Source organism: Apiospora phragmitis, assembly GCF_038363925.1.
Source record: "Apiospora phragmitis strain CBS 135458 chromosome Unknown utg000014l:1.0-1827420.0:1.0-1829600.0, whole genome shotgun sequence".
Taxonomy (NCBI): domain Eukaryota; kingdom Fungi; phylum Ascomycota; class Sordariomycetes; order Amphisphaeriales; family Apiosporaceae; genus Apiospora; species Apiospora phragmitis.
In genome coordinates this window covers 1,804,959-1,829,565 of record NW_027117414.1, presented here as the reverse complement: position 1 = coordinate 1,829,565, position 24,607 = coordinate 1,804,959, and the positions used below count along the sequence as shown (strand labels likewise).

At 51.1% G+C, this 24,607-nt stretch overlaps 8 protein-coding genes across 8 annotated transcripts; 3 read left to right on the top strand and 5 right to left on the bottom strand.

Moving 5' to 3' along the window:
* Nucleotides 1–704, bottom strand: PG994_015198 (uncharacterized protein; the record flags this gene model as incomplete). The annotated part of the gene is made up of 2 exons (XM_066866607.1): nucleotides 1–558; nucleotides 664–704. Coding segments are annotated over 2 exons (599 nt in total), but the record flags the coding sequence as incomplete, so codon positions are not given.
* A 1,367-nt stretch (nucleotides 705–2,071) lies between these two features.
* Nucleotides 2,072–3,222, top strand: PG994_015197 (uncharacterized protein; the record flags this gene model as incomplete). Its single annotated transcript, XM_066866606.1, has 4 exons — nucleotides 2,072–2,358; nucleotides 2,412–2,943; nucleotides 2,998–3,006; nucleotides 3,055–3,222. The coding sequence occupies 4 exons, from the start codon at nucleotides 2,072–2,074 to the stop codon at nucleotides 3,220–3,222; spliced, it is 996 nt and encodes a 331-aa protein (XP_066708282.1).
* Nucleotides 3,223–4,370: 1,148 nt separating this feature from the next.
* Nucleotides 4,371–7,833, bottom strand: PG994_015196 (uncharacterized protein; the record flags this gene model as incomplete). Its single annotated transcript, XM_066866605.1, has 6 exons — nucleotides 4,371–4,400; nucleotides 4,464–4,916; nucleotides 4,967–5,299; nucleotides 5,361–6,030; nucleotides 6,069–6,476; nucleotides 7,700–7,833. The coding sequence occupies 6 exons, from the start codon at nucleotides 7,831–7,833 to the stop codon at nucleotides 4,371–4,373; spliced, it is 2,028 nt and encodes a 675-aa protein (XP_066708281.1).
* Nucleotides 7,834–12,592: 4,759 nt separating this feature from the next.
* On the bottom strand, nucleotides 12,593–13,018 carry PG994_015195 (uncharacterized protein; the record flags this gene model as incomplete). Its single annotated transcript, XM_066866604.1, has 1 exon — nucleotides 12,593–13,018. One exon carries the CDS (start codon nucleotides 13,016–13,018, stop codon nucleotides 12,593–12,595), a length of 426 nt encoding a protein of 141 aa, XP_066708280.1.
* Nucleotides 13,019–13,452: 434 nt separating this feature from the next.
* PG994_015194 (uncharacterized protein) lies at nucleotides 13,453–14,127 on the top strand (the record flags this gene model as incomplete). Its single annotated transcript, XM_066866603.1, has 2 exons — nucleotides 13,453–13,717; nucleotides 13,841–14,127. 2 exons carry the CDS (start codon nucleotides 13,453–13,455, stop codon nucleotides 14,125–14,127), a joined length of 552 nt encoding a protein of 183 aa, XP_066708279.1.
* A 152-nt stretch (nucleotides 14,128–14,279) lies between these two features.
* On the top strand, nucleotides 14,280–14,930 carry PG994_015193 (uncharacterized protein; the record flags this gene model as incomplete). The annotated part of the gene is made up of 2 exons (XM_066866602.1): nucleotides 14,280–14,676; nucleotides 14,752–14,930. 2 exons carry the CDS (start codon nucleotides 14,280–14,282, stop codon nucleotides 14,928–14,930), a joined length of 576 nt encoding a protein of 191 aa, XP_066708278.1.
* Nucleotides 14,931–16,513: 1,583 nt separating this feature from the next.
* On the bottom strand, nucleotides 16,514–18,962 carry PG994_015192 (interferon-induced GTP-binding protein Mx2; the record flags this gene model as incomplete). Its single annotated transcript, XM_066866601.1, has 7 exons — nucleotides 16,514–17,206; nucleotides 17,264–18,113; nucleotides 18,167–18,239; nucleotides 18,288–18,495; nucleotides 18,551–18,622; nucleotides 18,666–18,806; nucleotides 18,864–18,962. 7 exons carry the CDS (start codon nucleotides 18,960–18,962, stop codon nucleotides 16,514–16,516), a joined length of 2,136 nt encoding a protein of 711 aa, XP_066708277.1.
* Nucleotides 18,963–23,495: 4,533 nt separating this feature from the next.
* PG994_015191 (uncharacterized protein) lies at nucleotides 23,496–24,056 on the bottom strand (the record flags this gene model as incomplete). The annotated part of the gene is made up of 1 exon (XM_066866600.1): nucleotides 23,496–24,056. The coding sequence occupies one exon, from the start codon at nucleotides 24,054–24,056 to the stop codon at nucleotides 23,496–23,498; it is 561 nt and encodes a 186-aa protein (XP_066708276.1).
* Between the last annotated feature and the right edge of the window lie 551 nt (nucleotides 24,057–24,607).

The window sequence follows — 24,607 nt, the reverse complement described above, 5'->3', positions numbered from 1 at the left end:
AACCCGTTCACCATCTTGATCGTCTCAGGGAAGGCGATTATAGTCACGTGCCTCAAGACGAGCGCGTTGCTGTCCGCGTCGTGGGGCGTGTGAGTGATCCAGGGCGTGTACGTGTCCCTCAAGTCGCTAAGCTTCGACTCCGTGTTCATGCCCTTCATCATCTTGAAGAGTGCGAGGGTGTCCGCGAACACGTAGTTAGGACACTCGAACCCGTACGTCATCATCATCCTGATCAGGTGCAGGTGGTCGTGGCAGGACCCGTAGTGCGCCGCAAGAACGACCCTGGTCTCGCTCGGGTCCCCGACCGTCTCCGACCCTTGATCATGTTCACCCCACTGGATAAAGCGCTCAATCGTGCGCTCGGGCTTCTCCGCGAACTTGTTCCAGTGCTGGTCCTCACGCTCGTGCGGATGAACGAAGAGAAGGTCTTGCCCGACATGGTACGCGCGCCTATCTGCTCGACCCTCGTTCGTCTCGTTGAGCTCGACGTCGTAGAATATCACGCACACCTTCGTGACGTCGAACGGGACCACGATCTTCTTTATAACCTCGTCCGTGCTGAGGTGGTCGGTGCAGTAGTTAAACCCGGTCCTGAGCGTCATCGAGGTGAACTCCCCGACCCCGGACGACACCGCGCACCAGGGCGTGTCGCACTTCACGAACCTGGGTCCTATCTCATACGGGTTCGACATCATAGACATCATCGGGTTCCTGTTTACCATCGCGTTGTGGCTCAAACGTCCGGATCCATTGGGGCTAAGCTCGCTTGTTGCCATTTAAGAAGGCTGGAGTATGAGGTCAGTGTCTGCCAAAGCCTTGTGTTGCGTGTCGACGTTTATGACTACTTTCGAAACATTAGAGTTGACCGAAATGGTAGATAGTGTGCAGAGTTGGTAAAGAGAAATGGTCTGGAAAGGGATGGCTGAAATGGTTAGAATGGTTTCAGCGAACGTGAACGAGAAACCCCACACTGAGTTGTAGTCCTATGCAAGCGCCTTAAAACATCCTGTTGGGTCCATCTACCCACTTGAGCTTTCGCCGCAGCCTCGTCATTTGGGTGCACGTTGCCTCTAACCCGGGCTTATACTATAAAGCATTGTGTTGTGGCTACAGGCCACCGACCATCGCTAGATGCCTGTTTCCCCATTATGGTTTAGCTAGCAAGCCAGAACGGCTGTAGGAGACGAGCCGCAATATACAGGAAGCCGCTGTCAGCGTTCCAGTGCGCTGGAATGTGACTCATGCGATAACGAACGACATTGGACTCGAACAAGTCACCAAATTGGTCACCACCTGGCGAGCTTTACAGAGTGGGAGAGAAGCTCTTTTGCCGCTACAGTGATCTACTTAGCGGGGTAACTAAACTACCTAAAGCAGCCTCAATCATTCCATGGATGCTAGCTAGTCAGTAAGGCCCTAGTAGGGCAGCTAGAATGGCGGGGTAGCTAAACTAGTCCCCTCAATCCGCAGATACCAATCAGCGAAGGCTGGTAATTACGTCAAAGGTAACAAGAATGAGCAGTGCATTCCTGCTCCTCCGCTGGCGCATCCAAACTATTAATTCTTTCAAGTATCTGTGAATTTATTATAGATATGTTTGGGCCGCTGGAGAGAGCATATAACGAATGAGACCACAATGGGGCCTACCAGGTGCCCAAATGCTATTTCTAGTGGACACCTTGCGATATGCTGCGCTTAAGTGTTGGAATTTGTCAACTTTAGCCGCGGTCGAGAGTCCTGGACGATCGATGGTAAGCTCAGCGCCGACGTTGCTTAATATGACTAAGCTTCCTTATTACAGCCATCTTAGCGCAACTGTATGAGATCTCCACCATTTACGCTTGCAGTCCTTTTATCTAAGGTTCTTGACTAGTCTTGGACTGCAGGAAGTCCCACGCAAAGATGGTAGTTGTCTGAAGGGTGCACTATGATCATGGTTAATCTTGGAGATTCAAATTAACTACCCCTCATTCGTAACTGCACAGGCTGGCCGTCAGCATTTTCGAGTTTACAACATCATTAGCAGGCTATGCTAAACAGAACAGCGGTCGGCTCGACCACTTGTGCCAGTATGGCGTCCTCTACGTTAGTCTCTTTCGACTTCACCGAACTAGAAGACATTGACACGGCCTTGTCTCGATGCGCTGTCGGGAGTCGGGGGTTATTGATAGGCAGCTCATACCTAGCCCCGCTTCGGAGACTTGCAGAGCAACTCGGTGCGACGAGGACAGCCCTTCGGAACGCGGAACACCTGGCCACGGGCTTCGAGGACCTCGTCGTGATTCTTCTAGAACCGAGCGACATGGAAGACGAGATGTTCTATGAAGATATCATCGCCAATAGGGGGGCTCCTATCCTGTGGCTTTGGAACTGCTAGACCAAACATTGAGATTTGCATTCCAAGACCAGAGACATATCGATAATACCATTGTCATAGATGTCCGACCGTTTCGGAGCAACAAGATACGACGAAGCGAAGGAGAGGAGACCCGCCGACGAAACGACCAAGCGGCTTACCGAACCGTGCAAGAGGTGCTTGACCTGCTACACCCAAAGGTTATGGTGATATGCCATTGCGACAAGGACGGCCTCACAGAGAATATGAAATACTTGGGTTCTTCTCCGGAGAAAGCTGGTACGGTCTCCTTGCAAATGCTGAACGATGGTCAGAAGGTCGTTAGGATTCCCAGTGTCCACCCAATGTACTTCGCGCGAACTGAAAAAGGTCTATCTACACAAAGATTCAGGAAGCAACTATTCGACGCTACATTCGTTATCGCCGCGAATGCATTAGCGGGCCGTCGAGTATCCGGGTTGGGCATGGATAGCCTTCGGATCGGCGCTCAACATGGAGCATATTATACTCCTGGCCCTGGCGACTTTGCCACTCCAAAATTAATAGAGCAATTCAGGAAAATGGGTTTGTGGACGGCTGAAGATGAGGTAAGCACAAGCTCTCGGATCCTCAGAAACCTATTTAGCTAACCTGTTTGCCAGCTTTCTGAGGTCGACAGGCTTATAGAGTCTTATAAACACTAGTTAGTGAAGTTATAGGACAGACGTCTGGTGTTCGTAAAGGATAAACCACGCCCCAGAAAGAATGGTATTTTGCGAAACTGCCATAGCCGATACCTTGCTCACGCTGTCGCCGGGGCTCTCCAGAAACGAGCCCGAGCCCGAATCAACGAATCCGACTCCGGGTCTTCTGATGGTGGGATATGATAATTGCCGCGAACTGGAGGTGTCATTAGGGGAAATCATTTCTTGATATAACTAGTATGATTCCTTATTTTGGAAGTTTCTCTCATTCTCTCTCATTTTACCCACGCCGCTGAGCTTCCCGGGGCCCCTCATTCGAGATGGCAAAGTAGCAGAAACCGTCTAGTCTGGATGTCCCTATGCGTCGCGCCCGAACTCGTCCACATGGAAGCGGAGAGCCGTACCTTGTGCCATAGTAAGTGGCAGGATTGGTAAGGGAGGTAGGGAGGGTAGGGAGGTGGCCCAGAAGCGACTTGAGCAAGCTCCCTCGGCGCCGCATTGCAGAACTTCCGAGCCACCTCTCTCAGGAGCCGTTGGGAAGTAGCGGAGGGAGATTGGAGATTGCATCTCTCGTACACGAGGTGGCGCCACTTCTGTTCGAGGTTCCGGCTTACAGCTTTGTGGCACTCCCGTAAGGTGTGTGTATAGGTGTTGTGAAGAGGGCACGCATAAATAAACACGTTCGTTATTGGCAGGCCTGCGCATTAAAGAACATCGTGACTTGGCTTATTGCACCGGCTGCAGTGTTGGTTAGCACCCAGCCTACGCTTTTAGCAGCCCGGCAGCTATTCTCATCTTTGCTAGATCGGTCGTCCTGATGCTGCTCGGGGTTGGGTCTTCGGACGTGACGTATTATTGGTAGGAACTAACGTAAGGAGACTTCAGGTGGCGGCAAGTTCACGTTGGTGGGGTGAAGGAGTGTATTGTCAAGTGCCTTGGTTTTCCACTCCTGAAGCCTGGCAACAGGTAAGGTCTTTATAGACCACGCTAGAAGTGGAAAGCATAGCTATAAAAGAATCTAGATACATCTGGATTTTGGTAAACTTGAAGAGAAGTGCGGAGAGATATCTTCTAACATTATCAGCTGTTAGCGCTGGGATACACGCTGTTCTGGGATAGACTGTTCATAACGTTGATTGACCCAGAGCCTAGACCGTAGAAATTCAGATTAAAGCCCAGCACCATTGTGTGCAATCTTGGGCCAGGACGACCTAACCCTCTCGACTCCACGTAGGGTTAAACACCAATCCTGCTGTCAAATCCTCTGCAGATTCCTTTCTATTAGAATCTCAGTCGGCCTGAACTCGACCAGAAGGTCATTGCTCAATTCTTCAGGTGTTCTTCTGAGTACGGGATTGGGCCTGGCGAGCGTGGGTTAGTATACGATCTGCCGAGGCATGAGATTTCGCTAGGTAGGCGCTTACCATAAGCATCGAATACACCTTGTTAAACGCTGTTCTCAAATCTGTATTCTTTGCAAGTGTACCCGGAACAACGTTGAGGTGCGATTCAGCATCCGAATACAGCTGGCTCTTCTGAGAGTTCACCAGCTCTTCCAAAGCACCCCAGCCTTCCTTGTCTTTGTCTTTGAACTGAGCGTAAGCAGCTTTCTTCACCTGGCTTTTGCTCGGCTTAGTGTTTGATAGGTTCTTGCCAACATCAAATGTGTGAAAAGCGTTCGAGCTAGACTCTTTGGGGTTGTTGATGGCGTTTCTATCCCCGTTCTTTCTCGCGTCCTCCTTACCACCGGCAGCCTTGCCGCAATCCTGCGACTTCCGAGCGACTACGAACATCGGAACGTCATCAATTGCGCGGTTCGCGACATGAGCAGATGCATCCGTTGCCATGATGCTTCTACCACCGTCCGCAGTAGTGCGCTTGCGATCTTCAGCTTAGCATAGCGGTTGCCGAGCGCCTTCGGTCCTACAAGTCCCACGTCAGACATGTCCAAGCCCAGCTGAGCAGTTGGGCAGAATAACAACGCCTGGCCAGTCTCGAGGGTAACGATGGTCTCGAAAAGCAGGTTTGTATAGTCGAGGTCTTTTTTATCAGCGCCGGCTAGGTGCTTCTTTAGTACTTCGTACCAGGCTGGAGATAGGAAGCGGTGGACAAATGTTGCATTCGCCAGGTCGATCAGCTCCGGGGCGAGGGTGGGTTCCTGGGTAGCAATGATGACGCGCGTGCCCGTATGGCGCTGCTGGCGTATAATCGAGGTCAAATCGCCCGTAAGGATACGCGCCGAACCGGACTGCACAAGGAACTGTACATCAAGTGGTTAGTTACCCTCACTAGGATTCTCACAGTGCTGATATCGAACTCACCTTGTGAGCTTCATCCATGGCTACTACACGACCACATGTGCCCCGATCCTCCAGAAAGATGGACAAGCAGATAGAAAATAGAGCACAGGCATCATCGGAGCTGACGAATGGATCACTCAGGTCGACGATAGTAAGGGAGCCAGGCGCGAAAGTCCAGATATCTTCCTCCGCCTGTGCCGGCCGGGTAGACTGCGTGAATGGAGAAGGGGCAAGGAACGTATCCAACAGCTGTAAGCGCATGTTGAGTGCTACATTCTGGCCCTTAATCCATCCAACCTCTGCCAGACGCCGACGAAACTCGGTATATGAGAACTTGGGACCCTCCATGGCCATCTGACGAATGATATTCATCACCACCTCCATGTATAAGGGTGGATCGCCGGACGTGGGGTCGACTGCCATGAGCTTCATGATCCGTGAGATGTTCAGCTGGTTCTCCGTTAGGTATAGTGGCAGGATCTTCGGGCGCGGAGATCCAGGTTCGAGGCCCGGGAGATTCGAATAGAGGCGCTTCATAGCCCAGATGTTTGAAGGACAAACAAGAACATTGACCGGAACACCGGAGGAGCATAGGTACGCGGACTCGCACAACTGCGTCGTGTTGTCGTTGGTGAAATTGTCATAGTGCATCACCATTCCAGATAAGGGGTTTGGAAGCTTGCCGGTGCCGCTGTTCTTGTCGATGTAGCTTTCCAGAAGGCAGCTCACCGCATGGCTTTGCCTGCGCCCTGTGATCCACAAATGAATGTCGACCAAGGAACATTCATGTTTGCTAAAACAAGTCTGTTCTCGGCTACTATATCCGGAATGTCTTGTTGAATGCCGACCAAACCGTACTGCGGGGTGAGTTGAGAAATGCCGTCCTCCATCTCAGATTGAATAAACTCATCGACGCCCGAGGCGAAGAGAGGAGTGTTAATGAACGCTTCAGCCTGGCGTCTATAGAACTGAATTCGTGCTTCAGGGAGATTCTCCCGCTCTTCCTCCGTGTCGACACCACCGACAAGCGACAGGAGCGGGTAGAACTTGAACGCTCTTGAGGCATCCTGCTCTCTACCAATGAAGAGAAGTCGAGATTCAGTCGTAGAGTGAAGTTGTAGCGCGTCAATAGTAAGACTAGAATCAAAAGTTAACAGCTTGGAAGGAGTGCAACAAATTATAACATACGCTCCCAGGCTACTAAATCAAGCTCCCAAAGGCAGAAGAAAATGGCAAAGTACTAAGCTCAAGATCCCACGCGCGTTTGCAGAAGTCCAGGTACCCGGGTACAGCAAAGTGTATGAGCCGACAAAGAAAACAAATAGATAACCTTAATCCCTGAACTTTTTCACTTACATCTAGCGGTCAGGTTCCGTTTGACGTGGGATTTACTTCCCGTACCAGCTCTAACTAGAAGCCATCCGAACATAGTACCGCTCTTGTTCTGAAGTATCCTTTAATCAATGAACGGATCTGCTTTATGAACACGAACCCATTGGTCAATTCGGAAACCTGCGCAGCTGGCCTTTATTACTTGGTTTGCGAGTCGCCGGCCCCTCTTGGCGCTGCCATCGCACCGTAAATGACTCCGATCTAAAATATCGAAGCAAAGCTGATAAGCAGCTAGACTGCTACTACAGTTACTGCACTCCGCTTCAAAAAGGGATTCAAGGCGAAGAAGAATGTGGTTACCGTGTCTGCAATACGACACGTCCCTAGCCTGGAGGAAGAGGTCGCCAGGCGAAAAGAGCATGATGTCATCGCCGTCACAATGGAGCATATCGATAGCCTACTAGCTAGGCAATGCCCTGACGCTCCCGCCGCAACGCTGGTCCGGTATTGCCGAGTATGTGTGCCCATTGCGCCAATGTCTAACACAGCACAGTACCGTTCCGCCTGTGTCCTGCAAGCCAGCCATTTGCTGGCCGGCGTCACCCGCGGCGGGCGTGTGCAGGCAGATTCAGAATACCAAGCCGGGTCTTATATTATGTCCAGTGAATGCAACACTGGTGAGATCGAACAATGTCGCCGTATGGATTCGTCTTGCCCTTCGCGCCCGTCATTTATGTGGATACCGTATGGTCGTACTTTCACATTCGTCCCTCTTTGCTCTCTACCAGGGGTTGCGCCAAGCGATTATCACGGCTATTGGTGTATGACTTCTGACTAGTATTTTTGAGGGTGGCCGCTTGGGTCGCAGATCGCTCAGCCGGTGACCGGCATGGTTGGGTGGGCTGCGCGTCGGAAGCCAGCCAGCTCTCTAGGGGTCGATACGTCGCTGATGGAAGCATGAAGTATTTGGAATGAGGTAGATTTCTTACAGCTCGAGGGCAGAACAGCTAGATCCGCCTAGTACGTACGAGTGATTGCCAAAACGGAGCTTGCGTATCGGTCGGCTTGAGGAGCTCGAAACGAGTGTAGCCAGGGGCGCGGCAACAAGGAGCAGCTGGGCTGACGTGAATGTCCCTTGAACTAGTGTAGGAGTGGTGGTCATTATGTAGGAGCCTCCGCGCGCATGCCGAGATATGACCTGACAAGACTGAGCCTCGTCGTGCTGGCGGGAGACCGGATTCCCGAAAACACTCAGACGAAAGAGACTTCTAATGCTGATACGAAGAGTCGGGTTCGGTAGAGATGAGTATCGTCGGTGGCGGTGGCGGGGAGGTGTTTGAAGGAGTCGGCGACGGTGTTCTGTTGTATGTTGTGTACATCGAGCAGACATCCGGACGAGGCTGGTTGATAAGTTCTTAAGTTGGTCTGTGCGGTGGGGTACCTACCTAAATTCTATCCCGCACCACTCACTGTGCGAACGCTTCAGGGCGCGATGCTGAAGATGGTACACCAAAAGCCAACAGCAACTACACCGTAGTTGACCATGTACTCAGCTTCATCGAATCAGCAGCAGAGGCGGGAAGGAAGGGCGTCCTGCTCGACCGATCTGATTTACTCGTTATTCATACTAGACTATCGAGGTCTTAGGATCACATGGACTGCTGGAGACAAGCAGCAAAGCACAGCTGGATTCTACATGAGACTAAGCTCGAAGGCGAAGGAATGTACTTCATTTGAGCAGATACGGAGTTGCAAATGGCAAAGACCTCGACGAGACTGCCAGATAAGTTCTCCAACTGGTTGGTGCATATCCGCTGCCCCACCGCGGGGCATATCGTACGCTCCAGATGTTGTTGTTCGCCGTGCACTGGAGACGAGACCAACACGCCTTACTGTGACAGCATCTCGCCGCCGCTTTATTCCTGTATCCTAAGACTGAACCAGGTCTAAGCACGCATCCACCCCTAGGCAAGTGCCGCACTTCGCGCTTCTTCCGGAAACCCCACACGCTATGCTCATAAAACTATTCTTTATAGCGCGGCTGTCGAATCTAGGTACTGAACACCAAAGCTACCCACTCGCACCGAAACGGTCGCACAAGATAGGCAGCAATTGTGCCTAAGTTCATAGAACCATATCGTGTAGTACTTTCGCGCACCCCTAACTCACATGCAAAGTTAAGCTCATCGTCTCTAGCCATGTAAAGATATGCATCCTATTATCTGGCCTCGGTAGCGGGGTTGCGGGCTGGGGATGAGGGGAAACAGTAGAGGAAGAACAAAGTATTGGAGGAAATCAGGTCCCCGTAGTTACCGTACCGCTGGATTTTTTACCCCCACCACACCTGTCGTATGGTCAAGTGATGTGCGGTTCAAACGCATAGATTAACCATCAACAGTTTTGAATAGTTATAAAAAGCCAAACCTATCTAGTTAATCTGTTTGATTACTCGTAATGCACCATCAATTAAGCAGCTACTCCTTAATTATTAATACACGGACATCTAACGCAGATGAAGAATAGGCGTCTTATACCAAACACGCACATCTGTTTTCCTCGCTGAGCCATTACGCGAAAAGGTAATTGAATATATCTGCGATCGCATATAAATAACTGATGGGATCTTCACAGAACTTGTTATTCACCATGTGCCATTGGAAGGTCAAGCGTTGCAGCGCCTGTGATTGGGTGATCTCGACTATAAGAGAGAGTGAATGTGGCTAAGGAGATCATCAAGCGTATGCACACGGTCAACCGTGAGTGTTGATCGAAATGGGAAGTGTATAACTTGCAGCTATCCAACCCCGGAGTGAAAACATTTATTCCAGGGAACGGCGCCCGAAAGGCAGGAACACTGAATAACAGTGTGGTGCAGGACTCTTGACGGATGCATTATGCCTTCGTATTTTTAGCAAGAGTACGGGGATGTGGATAAGTTGGCACACGGCCATTGGAGTGGTCGACGATAAAGGGCGGCTGGCTACCGACGCCCGTCCAATCATGGATTTCCCGAAGTTGCTTGTTGACTTCGGCTTGTAGTCCACTTTTTGCAATGGCTGTGTGTTCGGTGTTGACCCCGCCTTGGGCGCTGAAGTAGACTTCAAGAACCTTTAAATCGTTCCGCCTATAAGGTGAGCTGTCTCCGGGTTGTAACTTTCATTGAAAACGTCGAAGACAATATGGATGCGGTTCCATCTCTCTTGGACAAGGATACGAGGTACGGGAGGTTCAGTTGGAGTGATCAGGCCAGTTTTCTGTAGGAGATCAACCGCTGTCGAAACGATCGCACCGGGAGAGGTCCAGGCCTCAGGGTAATAAGAACTTTTGGGCGAGACAGAGACGAAGACTCGTTTTGGTTCGTTCGTAGTGTCCATATTCTGGGAAGTGGTTGACGTTTTAAGGCTTGATACCTGCAAGCTGAGATCCGTGACGCATGGGACGTAGGCGTAATCGTGTGAAGAAGATATGATTATGCAGAATGGCAGCGCAAAGGGCAGCCAGTCCCGGTTATTGACGTTGAGCCGCACGGGCCAGCTTGAGAACGCCTCTCCGCGCCTCATCCGGCTCTCTATTACCTACTCCAGCTCCTTGAACCTACCTAGCAATGGTACACCATGAAACAATAGGTATGCCAGCCAAGAGCTACACCACTAGTTATGGCCCAAATAACGATTCGAATGCTAGTCAATTGCGAGGTAGCGCCACGGTCTTTGGGCAGCTCTTCATTTTTCCGCTCATGATGTAGCACAGGATCTTGTCTGCCTTACTAAGATAAGAAGTGAGTGGTGTGATGTGAAGATACGTTCTGAGAGCCGCACGATTGCCGTGGTAATGTCAGGGGACCCAACCGGGGCTTGCTCCGCTTCCACCTCCTTGCTGACCCAGAGCATGCTCCGGATCGGCCATCTCCCTTCTCTCCAAATTGTTGGGACCATCTTGACCTACCTATGGTGTCCCATCGGCGTCGTCAGAAGGCGCCCCTGAGTCATCCTCGCGTGAGGCTCTTGAATCGAGATCACTGTTGCATGCTGTATATCTTCGTCGTTAATAAGTCTGTCGTATACGGGTCCTTACTTCCTCACGTTGTTTTGAATGATACGGAACGGTCTAGCCATGGTTCGACGGGTACAGCTCCGGACAATGTTGGCTAAACGACTCGTGTGGTCCCCCGCACGGGATGCACTCTAGCACGGTTGCCTCGCAGCCATGATGGCTGTGCCCCTGCTTCACGCATCGTCCGCAGATCTGGGCGTTCTTGCATTGGAATGCCTTGTGTCCCACCTGCTGGCAGTTATAAAACTGTTCCGGGCGCTCTCGTCGCTCGAATGCCCTCGTGTAGCCCGACTCGCCTCCGGCGTAAAAGAAGGCCCTCCTCGAGGAACTTTCACGCCTCGACCGCCTTCGTCAGGTAGACGACCATGGGACCGTATACCTTCCCGTTGTCTTTCCGGCTCAGCCATGCCACCTTAGCGACTGTCGTCTCGTTCTCTTTTCCGAATGCCTCGGCTGCTCCGTCTCGTATGTTGTCGTTCTCGTCCAGGACCGCTGTGCGCCTGACGCTGTCGACCTTGATCGGGTATAGTTCGTCTCGCAGGACGCGAGCTCTAGACGCGTTCGTCTTCTCGGCGGCTTGCTTGACTAGTCGGTGCTCGGTCTCATCTCGGCAGACGATCTTGATGCGTTAGGGCTTCCTGGGGTCCATGGTCATGGCACGGCATCGCCAGTCCTTCTGTTCTCCCGTCGCTCGTATTTCCTTCTCGATGGCGCCTCGACCCGTTCCGGCGGTCACACTCGCTCTTTTATCGTCCTCCATCCGGGATGTGTCGATGGTACAGTATAACTTATCGATGAACGCGGAGGGCGTCGTGTTCATCGACGTAAGCGTGCGTACGTTGATCGGCTGGCTCGTCGGGGGCGTGCGTACGACTTGCGCGTAGGAGGCCTGAGGGCTCGTCTGGGCGCTGCTGCCGAGGGCCGCGCCGTCCCTGAATTCTTTCAATTGCTGGGTGACATTTTGAGGCTCGGTGGTGAGCTGCTGGATGGTTGCCTGCTAGTTGTTGAGGATCTCTTTCAGGTCTCGGATCTCGTTCTTAGAGTTGGCCACGAGCTCGTAGATGCGCTGCAGCATTTCCGGTCCGATGGACACATTGCTATTCGAGCTTTTCCAGCCCATTGTCGCTTTCATTCGAGAGTAGCGCCTCTCGTGCTCTGGCGCTGGATTTCGCCCGCTTCGATCGTTTGACCGACGTCGCGATAGAGTTTGGCGCGTCCAGCACGAGCTCCATCTCTGCACGGTCCTCCATTGTCGCGTTGGACGACCGCCGCCTCTTCATCCGACTCCCCTCTCACCAATGGAATGAGAACCAACTGAATTAGAATACAATAAAGGCCTTGAGCTCGGCAAAGAACTCTTTAATCGGATTCAGGTCTGGTGAATAGGGTGGCAGGAATAGGAGCTTGACTCCGGTATCATTACATAGCTATTAGATTCTGTCGGGCTGATGAAACGGTGCATTGTCCATGACTAGGACAGACCTCGGCTCCGGCCATCTCCCACATAGAGGCAGAAGTTCTTAAATAAAGTCTTCGAATGCCTCGCTGTCCGTAAACCCTTGGAAGATACGCAAAAGCATAATACCGTCTTGAGTGTAAGCCGGCAGGAACTGGTACCTACGACTACGGTGGAACCGTGCAGTTTATACGGGCGCTACGCCTTAAGGAGACCATCCGCTTAAGTGTCTCTAAGTGCCTGTGCACTGCCGAGTGATGTGCAAATGCAGCTTCACCGAGTCTTGGCTCTTCGGATTCGTACATAGTAGTCGTATATCTATACTGGAATAATGGGAGTCAGAATTTGTTCTCATTCTCCTCCTTCTAGTTTGTGATTCCTACCTTTTACGGCAGCAGAGGCCAGACGCGTCTCAGCAGGCGAGCCACACGCTTAAATTGACTGGGTCAAGCTGATGACGGAAGGCAACTTCATCGAGCTTCTTATCTTTGCCAGGATTCACGACCTCGCGTACCGCCTGATATCGAGTAATATCGCAAAGACCAGCTGCCGTTCGGTAGAACAGGAACCGCGAAGTATATTTGGTCAACATGTACGTATATAGCAACCGACCGACAAATGTGGCAGGGGAAGGCAGAGGGACCTTTCGGACGGGGAAGCCATCGTAATAAGATCGGCTAACGCAGAAGAGAACATCCGCCGTTTCGCTCAATTTGTCCAAGGGCGTACTTGCGAGTCGGCGCTCTCGCAACTCCTCGAAAAGTCGGGCTCGGTACCAGGATGGCGCTTGCTGTGGTAGGCCTAACACCCTATGCCACCGGTGGAAACATGGGCGCATCGTCAGGATGGGTGTGTCTTTCGCTAGATTGCTGATTTTGGTTTGTGAGAGAATCAAATAAAGGAAATCGTCAGGATGGGGGTGTTTATTGCCAAACCACTGGGTTTGGTTTGTACGAAAAGCAAATTAAGGAAATCAACAGGTGCCAGAGCGTAGATGCACACACACATGGTCTTCTGTTTGGTACTAAGTGAAGCGTTTGTTCAGCTGCTGTCAAAAAGAAGCTTTGACCTGTTCAGATACAGAGACCTCCCCAGCATCCTAAGACAATACAGACAAACAGGCGTGCCCCCAAAGCTCTGAGCAAACCGATCTCTTCCCACGGTGATTTAAGCAAAGCGACGGCCCAGCCCCGCCTATATTCATTCCTTTCTGTCTTTTTCTCCTTTACCCAACACTACCAAAGGCGATAGATGGCTTTGCCGAACGACAAGATGGATATTCATTCAGACCAAACGCATACTTCATCTCCCTCCCCCACTGCCACCGTCATTGGCTTATATGGCATCCCAGGCTCGGGCAAGACGTTCTTGTTGAGCCAGTTGCGGCAGCAGCAGGGATTTGAGCACTTCGAGCTCTACGAAGGCTCCCATGTGATTGGCTCTCTTGTCCCCGGCGGGCTCGACGCTTTCAAGAGAGCAGAAGAGCACGACAAGGCATCCTGGCGTGAGCGTGCCATCAACTTGATTAAGAACGACTGTACCCGCAGCGGACAAACCGCAGTTGTTACCGGACATTTCATATTCTAGTCCGAGGGAGAGCAGCAACACCCAATACATACTCCGAGCGACTGGAACACCTTTACACACATTCTCTACCTAGACGTGCCGGCAGAACTGATTGCACAGCGCCGAACGAATGATACCCAGCGAACCCGGCCATCAGCGTCTCTTAGCCACCTGCGTGCGTGGAAAGATGCCGAAAAGACCCAGTTGCGTATGCTATATCGTCAACATGGGATCCTCTTCTGTTTTGTGTCCCCGCAGGCCACGACTTCGGGCCAGGTGCCAACACTTCTACGCGATTTTCAGCACCACTCGGAGGAACACAACTTGTCTCGCGCCAACAACCGACTAGACGAGGCCCTTGGCGCCCAGAAACACCTCTAAACCGTCCTTGTGCTAGATGCGGACAAGACTCTGGCCACCGTAGACACGGGAGAGCTGTTCTAGCGTGGCTGTACGAACAAGCACGATGAGTGTCCCCTGAAGACGCTGTTTGGTGGCCCCTGGGTTACTCGTATACTGCCTTCCGACAAGCAATGCTATTATACGAGGAAGCTGCCGATGAGAGAGGGTTCGACGCTCTCTGCGATCTCGTGGCATCGAAAGTGGAAATTCACCCCGAGTTCGTCTTTCTTTTGCATTTCGTGGCCGCATACGACCACGTCGGTGCGGTCGTTGTCACCTGTGGACTGGGTCGTATCTGGGCCAAGGTCTTAGCGAAGTATGGCCTGTCCAAGACTGTCCAAGTGATCGGGGGCGGGCGTGTCGCGGATGGCTTCGTCGTCACGGCTGCGGTGAAGGCTTCTCTCGTCTCCCGTCTGAGAGTGGTCCACAAGACGTACGTATGGGCGTTTAGAGATAGTCTATTAGATCTATTCATGATGAGCGAGGCAGATCGAGCCGTCGTGGTAGTGGGTCCGGCGCGCGGTCGAAGTCAGTCGATGGATGGCGCCTTGTCGACCGCTATCGATCAGGGCAGCCTCCGAGCCAACTAAGTGCTGCTGCTAGGCCATGCATCGCCCCGTCTGGGCGTGGCCAAGCTCCCCTTGCTCCAGCTCCACGACCCCGAGTTCCTCCAGGCCGTATTTGATCGTCGAATCCGAGCGACAGGCGTCCGTATGCTTCATGCCACAGACAAGAACGCGGCTAAGCTGCTGATGACGGCGATACGGGACGCACGTATCTAAGGAACGGCCTTGCGCAAAGCCCATGCTAGAGTCGGAGAATACCTTGCCCTCGAGTTCCTCTCGGAGTTGATTGGGGTTGAGCAAGCCACAATCCCGCACGTCCAAGGTCAATAGACTACCGGATTCCGAATGCACAGGACGAACACACGTCCATTATTGCTCTTATGCGTGGCGGGGAACCCCTGGCCCAAGGTGTCGCCAAGGTTCTCGAAAAAGCCATGTTTCTCCATGCCCAGGATCCCCAGGATGTCAAGGTCCATCACTTAGCGGGATAATCCACCGTGTTGTTAGTCGACTCGGTTGTGAATAGCGGCAAGTCGGTGGTACAGTTCGTTAAAAACATCCGCGAACTACATGCCACGATCCGTATCGTGGTTGTCGCTGGCGTCGTTCAGGCTTAGTCGTTGCAGGAGGGCGGCTTGTTATACGTACTTAGTACCGATGCGAACTTCGGTCTTGTCGCGCTTCGCGTGTCGGATAACAAGTTTACAGGCAGGGGCGGTACCGATACTGGTAATCGACTCTTCAACACCACGCATATACTATAAGTGAGGTTGGGCGGACAGGAGTGCCATCGTTATCGAGTGAGGGTACCTGGTTCTGTCGTGGATCGTTTCGCTGATGGACCTGTTTATGAGAATCGGTGGATTGTATTGGATATGATTAGTAACTATGTAGTTGAGATAGTTAGAGTGGTGTTTTAGACCCTTAGCAATACAGACGACTTGGCTTTTGAGACTCCGTACGTTATGGACGTAGTCAGGTTGGATGTAATGATAATTGCGCGGTGATATCGGCGACGTCCAGGTTCATCCAGGCCTAGGAGGAGAGGCTGGGACGGGGGTAGCCATTGACCCCACTCCCCGCCAAGTCTTCTTTCTAGCATATGGTGTTCAACCACAGACTAGGTCTCCTTCCAGACAGCCACCGGTAAACCGTCCTCCCGGGTACTTTCCCGGACTTGGCTGCGAACAGCTGCCGCTCTATCTCTTCCATCGCGATAGCGCGCATCTCGATAGGCGCCGTCTGCGGGCGGTCCCCTTCGTCGGCAATTTCGTGGTGAAGGGTCATATCAAGGAGCTCAGCCAATCATCCCAGATGCAGCACCAACTCCGGGGACGACTCCAGGCTGGATTCCTGCGTCGGCTACATCATTCACCACACAAACAGCTGCAAGCGCATGTTGAGTGCTACGTCCTGCCATGAGCTTCATGCGAAACAGGGCATCCGAAAAGCAGATTTCCTGTGATATTTTCTATTTCGAACCGTGCCGTACGATTACACTCTTCTGTCCAAGCTAGCGTTGTGGGTTACCAGCCTTCTTGGCCTCGGTCCTGCCCTGGTCGCTTCACTGGATGTGACGGGAGCCAAGCCCTGTAACCTTGCTGGAATACTCTCATAGGACGAAACGGAGGAAAACGAGTTGTTAGCTCGAACATGTTAAAATAAGCTTTCTCAATTGCCACTGTCATTGGTACCTTATTAATGTCTTGATCGTTCCCCTATACAGTGCCTTGGACTGCTGCTAAACTACTGCTCTCCCCGTACAACTCTACAAAAACCATACGAGACAGCATCCAAACTTAGGCCCGCAATACCTTAATCGCTGCCTCTAAACTCCGTATTTCCCACATCAAAACCTGACGTTGGCGTTTTGAGTCCACATCTTCGCCAGCAATCGATTCAAGTTGCTCCAGATCGAGACTCATGACCAGGTCGGGCCCCATGATTTTGAGCGGACTCTTCTCTCCTTCCAGGAGAAAGTGCAGCACAACCTGCTGACAGATGGTATCCACAAATCGCTTACGAGATACCTGGTAGTAGCTCACAAGAGTGTCGAGTATATCCTCACACACCTGCTCTCCATTGGCTTTGTTATCAGCGTACTGGCTGATTTTGCTGACCGGTACGTACTCGTTACTATTACCTGTGAAGCAGACCGCCATTGTCTTGAGCGCTTCGCACATTCGATTACTCCGCTGCTTCTGAAGGTTAGAATTGAAGTAATGGTTGAATGTAGACGGTCTGCCTCCACGCTCGATTGCCAGGAGGAACCGAGCATGATCCATCGCTCGACGGTAGGCATCACGCAGCTTGTCCACAATAAGAATATTCCACAAATTCTCCTTGACTTGATTCTCGGGACACAGCTTGGTTAAGAGCTGGAAGATATAATCGTGCACTAAGGCGATAGCTCTGCTCGTATGGGAGAGCACAAGAGGCTCCCATTTCTCCGATTGCTCCTGGAAAATCGCAGCAAGGATTGTACCACCAAACTGGGAGCCACGCATCAGCATTTCAAGGAGCATATATATCTGGAGAGGCACACATACCGTTCCGAGTTCGGGCCCGCGGCTGGATTCAAAGACCTCCTCGATCCGAGCCGTGATGGGCCCCTTCAAGGGCTTCGGACACTGGTAGTCCTCCGTGTCAATGATATCACCAAGTTCGGGGTATTGTAGGATCGGAATGGCGAAAGGAAGGTCCGCGGCAGCACGTCCAAACAAAGTCTCTCCATCGTCGTTCTGCTCCGACCTAAAGTGGTGTTGATGGCCTCGCTTCCAGAAGACGTTAGCGAAGACCTCGTTCAGCTTCATGATTTTTGTGGCCAGTTTCAAATTTGGCTCCATCTGGAAGACCTTGTCTCCTGCGTAGTACCCATTTAAAGCACCCTGGGTGATTGCCTGGAAATTGGAAGCCAGTTTTACCATAAAGAGCCTTTGGGAGGTCTGGTCGGCTCGGCAGGGTCCCATAGCATCCAACTGGTTTCTACATTCAAGTAGTCTCTGCTCGGCATCTTTCTTGACATAGGGCATCTCTTGCTTCGAGATGCTCATTAGCAACTCTTGGAGTCGGGCTTTCAAGGAGGTAGTACCACAGCGGTCGGCGACGGATGACCAAGGAGACGCCGTAAAGAAGGCTTTCTCGGCAGCGAGGCGCTCAGAACTTGTAGAGGAATGATCATCCGCACTCCGGTTCTTGACGATATGGTACCCAAGCTTCAGAGCGCTCCGCCTCCCAAGAACCAGATCAACGACCGCATCTCTGGTTGCTTTCTCTGTGGCTAGGTCCGGTTTCGTTAGTACACCCATCGTTCTGACACCACAGGGATCAGCAACTTCGGCAAGTTTCAGGATCTCCTGTGTTGCCACGTCCACGTTGCAGGGCATGATTGCCAAGATGCTGGTAGTCAGTCAGTATCTGGGCTTACTTTGGGTGAAGTCGGAAAGACCAACATGGTTCTGCGGTCACTCATATATGACTTAACCATGTTTTCGACTAGGACAATGTCGCTTTCCGTAGTAAGGCCTGATATTACTATTAGCACGTGCCGTTTTCTCATAGTATAGGACTGACCTGGCGAAGCGAGTCGAAATATGCCAGGCACATCGATGACCGTGAGATGATCTTGCTGAAGAGAGAAGGTCAGCCTCAGCCGTATAGGGGCTAGGGAAGATCTCACATCTGGTCCGCTGATCTCAATCTTCAGGATATCCTGACTGAACGCTGTGCGTCCGTCCTCTTGACCAGTGGTGCTCATTCGGATACCCATTACATTGTTGGCCTGCGACAAATTTATTAGGGTAGCGAACAATAATACTCATGGCAAAAACACCAACCTCCTCGAAGATCTTGGTGAGATCATCGTTGTTCAGCTCTGGGATCTCACGCTTGAATTGAAGCAGCTGGGCCTTGAGCACATCGTCCGCTTGGGACGGGAATAATGGTAATCACGACGCCTCTCTCAGGTTCGCGTCGGCAAGTGATCTGAGTCGCATAACGAGTGCAGAGTCCGGCAGCTCGAGGGAAAGAGAAGCCTGTAAGACTTTCCAGCACCGAGCTCTTTCCACTTGATTGGTCGCCCACAACAACAAGCTACTTTAGCGTTAGAGAGATGCTGACGACTAGTTTGTACCGTCTTGGGAGGTGTACCTGTGGCAGTGGAATGATTGTCCCGACATTTAGCTCTCTTAGCTGGTCAATCTTGGTTAATATGGCCTGGTTTCCCAGACCAATCTCGCAAGCAGCCATATCTATCGCGGATTTGCTTTCGGTTCAGACTTGATTATCGGAAAGTAAGGTATAGACTGGTGAATCAGAAACTCTGCGGTGCAAGACTTAGACTGGAAAGTCGAGAATATATACTGATTTCTTAATTACATTGCCCCTTGCTTTGGCTTTCATTGATTCGCCGTATGAAGGGCTGCAAGGCATGTCTCGTAAAGACAACGGCAAACGGGCAGGACCGCTACGTAAGTATGGTTGCTGGCATATGATCCCGAATGCTGAGGAGTAAGCAAACTAGTCAATTCCGGTTGAGATCATCCGTTTGTAATGTGGCTCCTTTTCCTTTCACCAGATTTAGATGTCATAGATTGATACAAGTCAGTAACCAGAGTCCATGCTCCTTCGGCCAAGTGTACGAGTTGGGTGGGAAGTTGCGTCTCCTCCCGTGGTGTTGCATCATAGAGACTGTGACTTGCCTTACACCTCGTATTCTAATGTCCCTGGTCAAAAGGGCAAACGCGCGTGTTATGATAGAATCGTTAGGGGCTGCTGGGGCCTTGCTGTCTGATATACCTACCAGTACTTACCATGATTGGTGGTTAAGGACGTAGCCGCGTCTGATAGACACCCCGATTTTAGCGATGACGCTACCCACTGCCAGGGCGTCGTGCGTTGAGACTGGGCAGGCGGTTGGCCTTCCGTAGGTTAATTAGCCTGATTCCACCAGCAAGCACCCCAACAGAAACTGCGATGTCGCCGTGGGTAGCAAGGTCGACAGGGGGGAGGTTACCTTAACTCAAATCCACCGCTAGTTTCCGGTCGGCTATTAGTTTCCTATTATTATCTTCCGAATTGTGAAAGTAGCCGCGATGAAGATACAGCCATTCATTGTCTGATGCCGCCGCCTTCAATACGTTGAGTGCGTAATATTTATAAAACGCTGAAGCCAGTAGTTAAGCACCTGTATGAGATTTACTAGGGGTGAAATAGCATCCGATTGGTATATGCACCTAACAAGCTAGGAAGCCGTGCTCGAAACGAGTGAGCTTTGAGTGGTTTGCAATATCGTTCCTGATTCGCTTATAACAAGTAACGGTCTCATGAGAGGCCTCGTCATATTCGATATTTCACCCAGCCGGTTCAAGTATTAGAGGAGAGATTAATGTGGCAGCCTCAATATCCTATACCGCCAGTATCATCGGGGTGGCTTTTTCGTCCAGATCCTTGCCCGGCGTTTGTATAATGGGCTTGGTCGGTAGAGCCGGTGATTGAAAATGGGAAGGATCGGCCCCATTTGTCGTTGCCAGGGACATCTGAAACAGACTGTCAACTGCCGACAAACGGGATAGCTTGACCGTCCAAAATGGCCGCTGATTCACATAGCATATGATCATGACAACAAACGCCTGCCTTGTTGAGAAGCGCAAATCACATACTTGGTTGTTGCACGAAGATGCATCGTGCCGTCCATAGCGGGATATTCCCAGGAGAACAGATTCTTGGTCGGAATTGCTCTCCGTTGTTTTCGGATGCCGCATCGCCATCTGTTCGTAACTGTTCGAATCCACTGGAAGCGAGACCGCTCTTTTATTGTGAGGGCGGTTGCATGCGTCGTGCTTCGCCCCAGTATCGTCATCTTATTTCGAAGCAAGATATCGCCGTTTGGTAGACCAGATGACATCGCAAGGCAACGTAAGTAACAACAGAGGTGGGATGACGTGGTCAAACCGGGCCGCTGCCTTATCTACCTAGCGACTTCACTCATCGTCCGTACCACTCGTGTTGTAAGATCGGCGCGGCAGTTGCCGACATTTTATTGCGTGAGTGCCAACCAAAGATACCTATTCAAAGGTGCTCCGGAAAGAGCTTGGAAGACACTAACAGCAGTATTGAATTGAGATGTGCGATCAGGGTTTGGTAGTTATAATACACGATGGTCTATTTGGAACTGCATGTTGCATCCACTATAGTAGCTGGTAGGTGAATGAGAATATTGCCAAGGTGGTGGAAGAGTATGGTCAAAATAGCTAGTAATAAGCGTTTCGTCAAATAGCGCTCTACCCTTAGTCCGATTGCGATAATCGCTACCTTGGCGGCCGCCTCGCGAAGTGATGCTTGAGGAAAGGTGAGGTGGGGTGCAATTGGCGGCTGAAGAAGGCTCCGGACCGCTAAGAGCTATAATAGCCAATCGTTTTCATCTAACCAAGTCACTATCTAAAGGATGCCGTTAAACCCCATTGGTAGGGCTGGTAGTGCTGCTGCTCGATCGGTAGCATGTACATCTCCGTGGCCATTGCCAGGCCAGGATTGGATTGGTCTTGGAGATTACTATCAACCACTAGCAGAGCCTCTTGTTGCAGCTGCAGCGCAGTTAGGTGCCAGGAAGCTGGATACATTCTTCCAGTGGGGTGCCGTTGGGGTTTCTAGCGCCTGAAGGGCTTATTAAAAGATGTTGGGTGCTGAGGCCTCATAAGCTAGTGTCCGCGCGAATGAGCTAAGCAGCGAAAATCCCACCTCCACAATCCCTACCGACCGGCGGCGCCCTTGAAGAAGTCGAAGCACCTCCAAAGAATATCTGCGATTGGCTGTCCCATCACAAGAAGACCGGTAAGAAAAGCAACGCGGCTCTGCAGGCAGGCTGTAGGGGAGTTTGCGGCGACGGCTAGGATGCTTAATGGGGGTAACTTAGTGAGGTCGGTGATGTTGTTAGTGGGGGAGGATAAAAGCTTTCAGTCCGCATGAGATAATTGGATAATTAAGGCGATTGAGCGTGCCGAGGTTGATCCCACATGCACAGGGAACAGTTATCGATTGGTTAGACTGAAATGCAAATGGGACTGAATACTCGATCTCCGGATTTTAGAGGACGGATTATTGCAATTGTATTCAAGAAATTAAGAACGACAGTCGACGAGTGTATAAAAACTATACGGGAACGTTTTCATTTCTGGGTGGCCTAATAACTGTACGCTAGAAGCGATTGCGCCATTTCGGAATTTTTTATAACGAAGGTTTCGTTTTGAGTGCTTTCATCATGTCTAGGCGACTGACTGCACTAAACCACCAGTGTCGCTCTTCTTGGTCGTCTCGCGCAAGGATGTCGGAATAAATACGTGCATATTCATCTCTTTCCATGGCCATCTCTCTGACGCAGTGCAGATAGAAACTACGATCAAGCCTCTGCCTTTGCGAGTACACACAATATGACCAGTCAAAGCTATCTCCGACTAATCGGGGCTCGTTCGTTAAAAGTCGTGGATAGGCAGTCGCGAATTGGGGGCATCATGGTGGCGGTGCCCAAGTCTACGATACTAGACATCACAATATTAGCCAAAGTTCCTCCTAGGGTTTCGCATGTAGCTTACCATTTGACTTGTGCGTCGCTGATAATGATGTTGGACGGATGTAGGTCACCATGAACAAGAACATGGGGAGCATCATCGAAGGCTGGGAGGTGGAAGTCGGGTATGCGACTCTGCAAGGCTTCGCATTCGCCAACCGAAATATCAGGCGTTTCGCCTCGCCTAGACCGATCTATTCGTGTCCTGGAAACCTTATCGGTGATCCAGTCGAGGGCAGAAGGGCCTAATTTCATCAGTGCCAGGCAGAGGATAGGCATTGCAGATAATACCTCGATCTTGTATTTTGAGCATATCCAGAGTGACCCCTGCAATAGTCCGGAGAATACTCTCGCGGGCTAGTACAAGGGGGGTTGAGTCTGTCCATCTCAGTTCGATCCCATCTGCCCAGGTCGTGGCAATCAATGGTGGTATCGAATCCAAATCAACCAACCAAGAGAGGCAAATGGGTGATTTGTTCTCTCTTGATAGCCTCCAGATGATGGATCTCCCTTTCGACTTTCAGACGCCTCGAAGCGGAAAAGTTATGCTCGATCCGAATTGCAAGCTTTTTTGTGCTGGCTTCCACGGCAAAGACGACACACTCGCCGCCGGAAAATGGGTGGTGCTCGGTATTGAGGATAAAGTTGCAAGAACTGTCAGTGATTTTTTCGGCAAAGCTTAACGCTATGTTCTGGAACTTCTGGGGCTTAGCCATTAGGCACAGACGGGCATAATAGTAATTAACCAGTTGGAGGGCAGAAGAGAACAGGACTGTCATCAGGCCTATATGTAGTAGATATTTATGGACCGGGACATTTACCGCCTTCCCCGCAATCCCGCCAACTTGCTGTGGGAGGCGCCCGAGATTGCCTCCACACGTAAAGACATGGGTCTTCAAAAACTTCTCCTATTGCTCTTATGGTAAAAGAGGTTTACTATTACGAAATAAACAAGAATATATTGTAGCTAAATGGATGCATTAGCTACGGAGATGCTATGAAGATGGGCATATTTGTTCAAGTAAATATTGCGTGTTGCTACTTGTACCGAGCCTATCAGGCCGTAACCGTTTGAATGTGTGTATGAGAGGGAGTTGGAAGTTCCATGATGAAAGCAATTGCAACTGCATCCCCGCTTCTTAAAGTCCTCTGTGAAATACCAGGCAGCTTCGCTCTGGTAAGCCGGGTCGTGCTTGGCGGCCTATTCCCAATTAAAGTTAGATAGGCGGTTCCCTATATTTATTATAAGGTACATTACAAACCTGTGCAGGGGTCAAGTTGACATTCGCACGTCCCACCGTCATCTCCACACGCCCGGGGAAGTTATCACCAGGGTAACGAACAAGTCCATATGTATCATTGACGCCGAGCTGAAGAATCAAGCCCGAGAGCTTCTCAAGGAAATCTCGCATTTGCGGAGACTGCCAATCGGGGTAGGCCACCGAGTCGTTGTCATCATCCATGGCGAATTCAAGAGGTGTTAGGCGCTTCTCATTGGCGTCGAAACCCCACACGCTGGGCCGTGTGCCGGTGCATGACTTCCAGGCAGTTGAAGTTCCACGCACGTCCGTCAGGTATTCGTCATCCTCGAGAGCGAAGTGGTGATGCATTAATCCAAGGCCAAGAATCTTTTCGACTCCATGTTCCTGGAACAGGGTTTCGAAATCTTGGTGCACCCGTTCATTCCCTCCTGCTTCAAGGTGCTTTTGGAGAGCATCAGGCAATGAGGGCGTCGCATTGAAGAAGGCTGCGCTATAAGGCGCAAGATAAGTGGCCATCTTTGGCGGAGATGCCCCAACTATGAGTAGTATAGTGTTTTTGAGGTAGAAAGCTGGCTGGGAGAGAATGAAGACAATGGGGAAGATCAAGTCCAAGATAATTACAGGCAGTCCCCTGTTCCCTCAAGTATTTATGCTTGCTACAACCATTCTCCGTCTCGCTAACGCCCAGCTGCGAACCGTATGTAATGGAGACTCAAATAATGCCAGATATGACTCACGCAAGACAATAAAATGGAAGGGTGAGGTTGATGTAGCTCATGCACTTCCTTGCATGATGGCACACTTTGGTCGTTTATGGCAGAGTACCTATTGGACAACAGTAAATTGAGACACGCTGTTGGCTGCAAGATGAGCTCCTGCTCTCTGGCCCTGTTGGCTCATCCAAAACTCTTTGCACGAGGCTCCAAGGTCTTTAGACAGCAAAGTGTGAATAGTAGATTGATTACCTGCCCATCAACATATTAACATGGGTCCCCGGCTATTAAAGTCTCGACATAACCAGATTCTCTCCGTAATCCCTCCGGAGTTGATGAATGCTGTGATTGTCA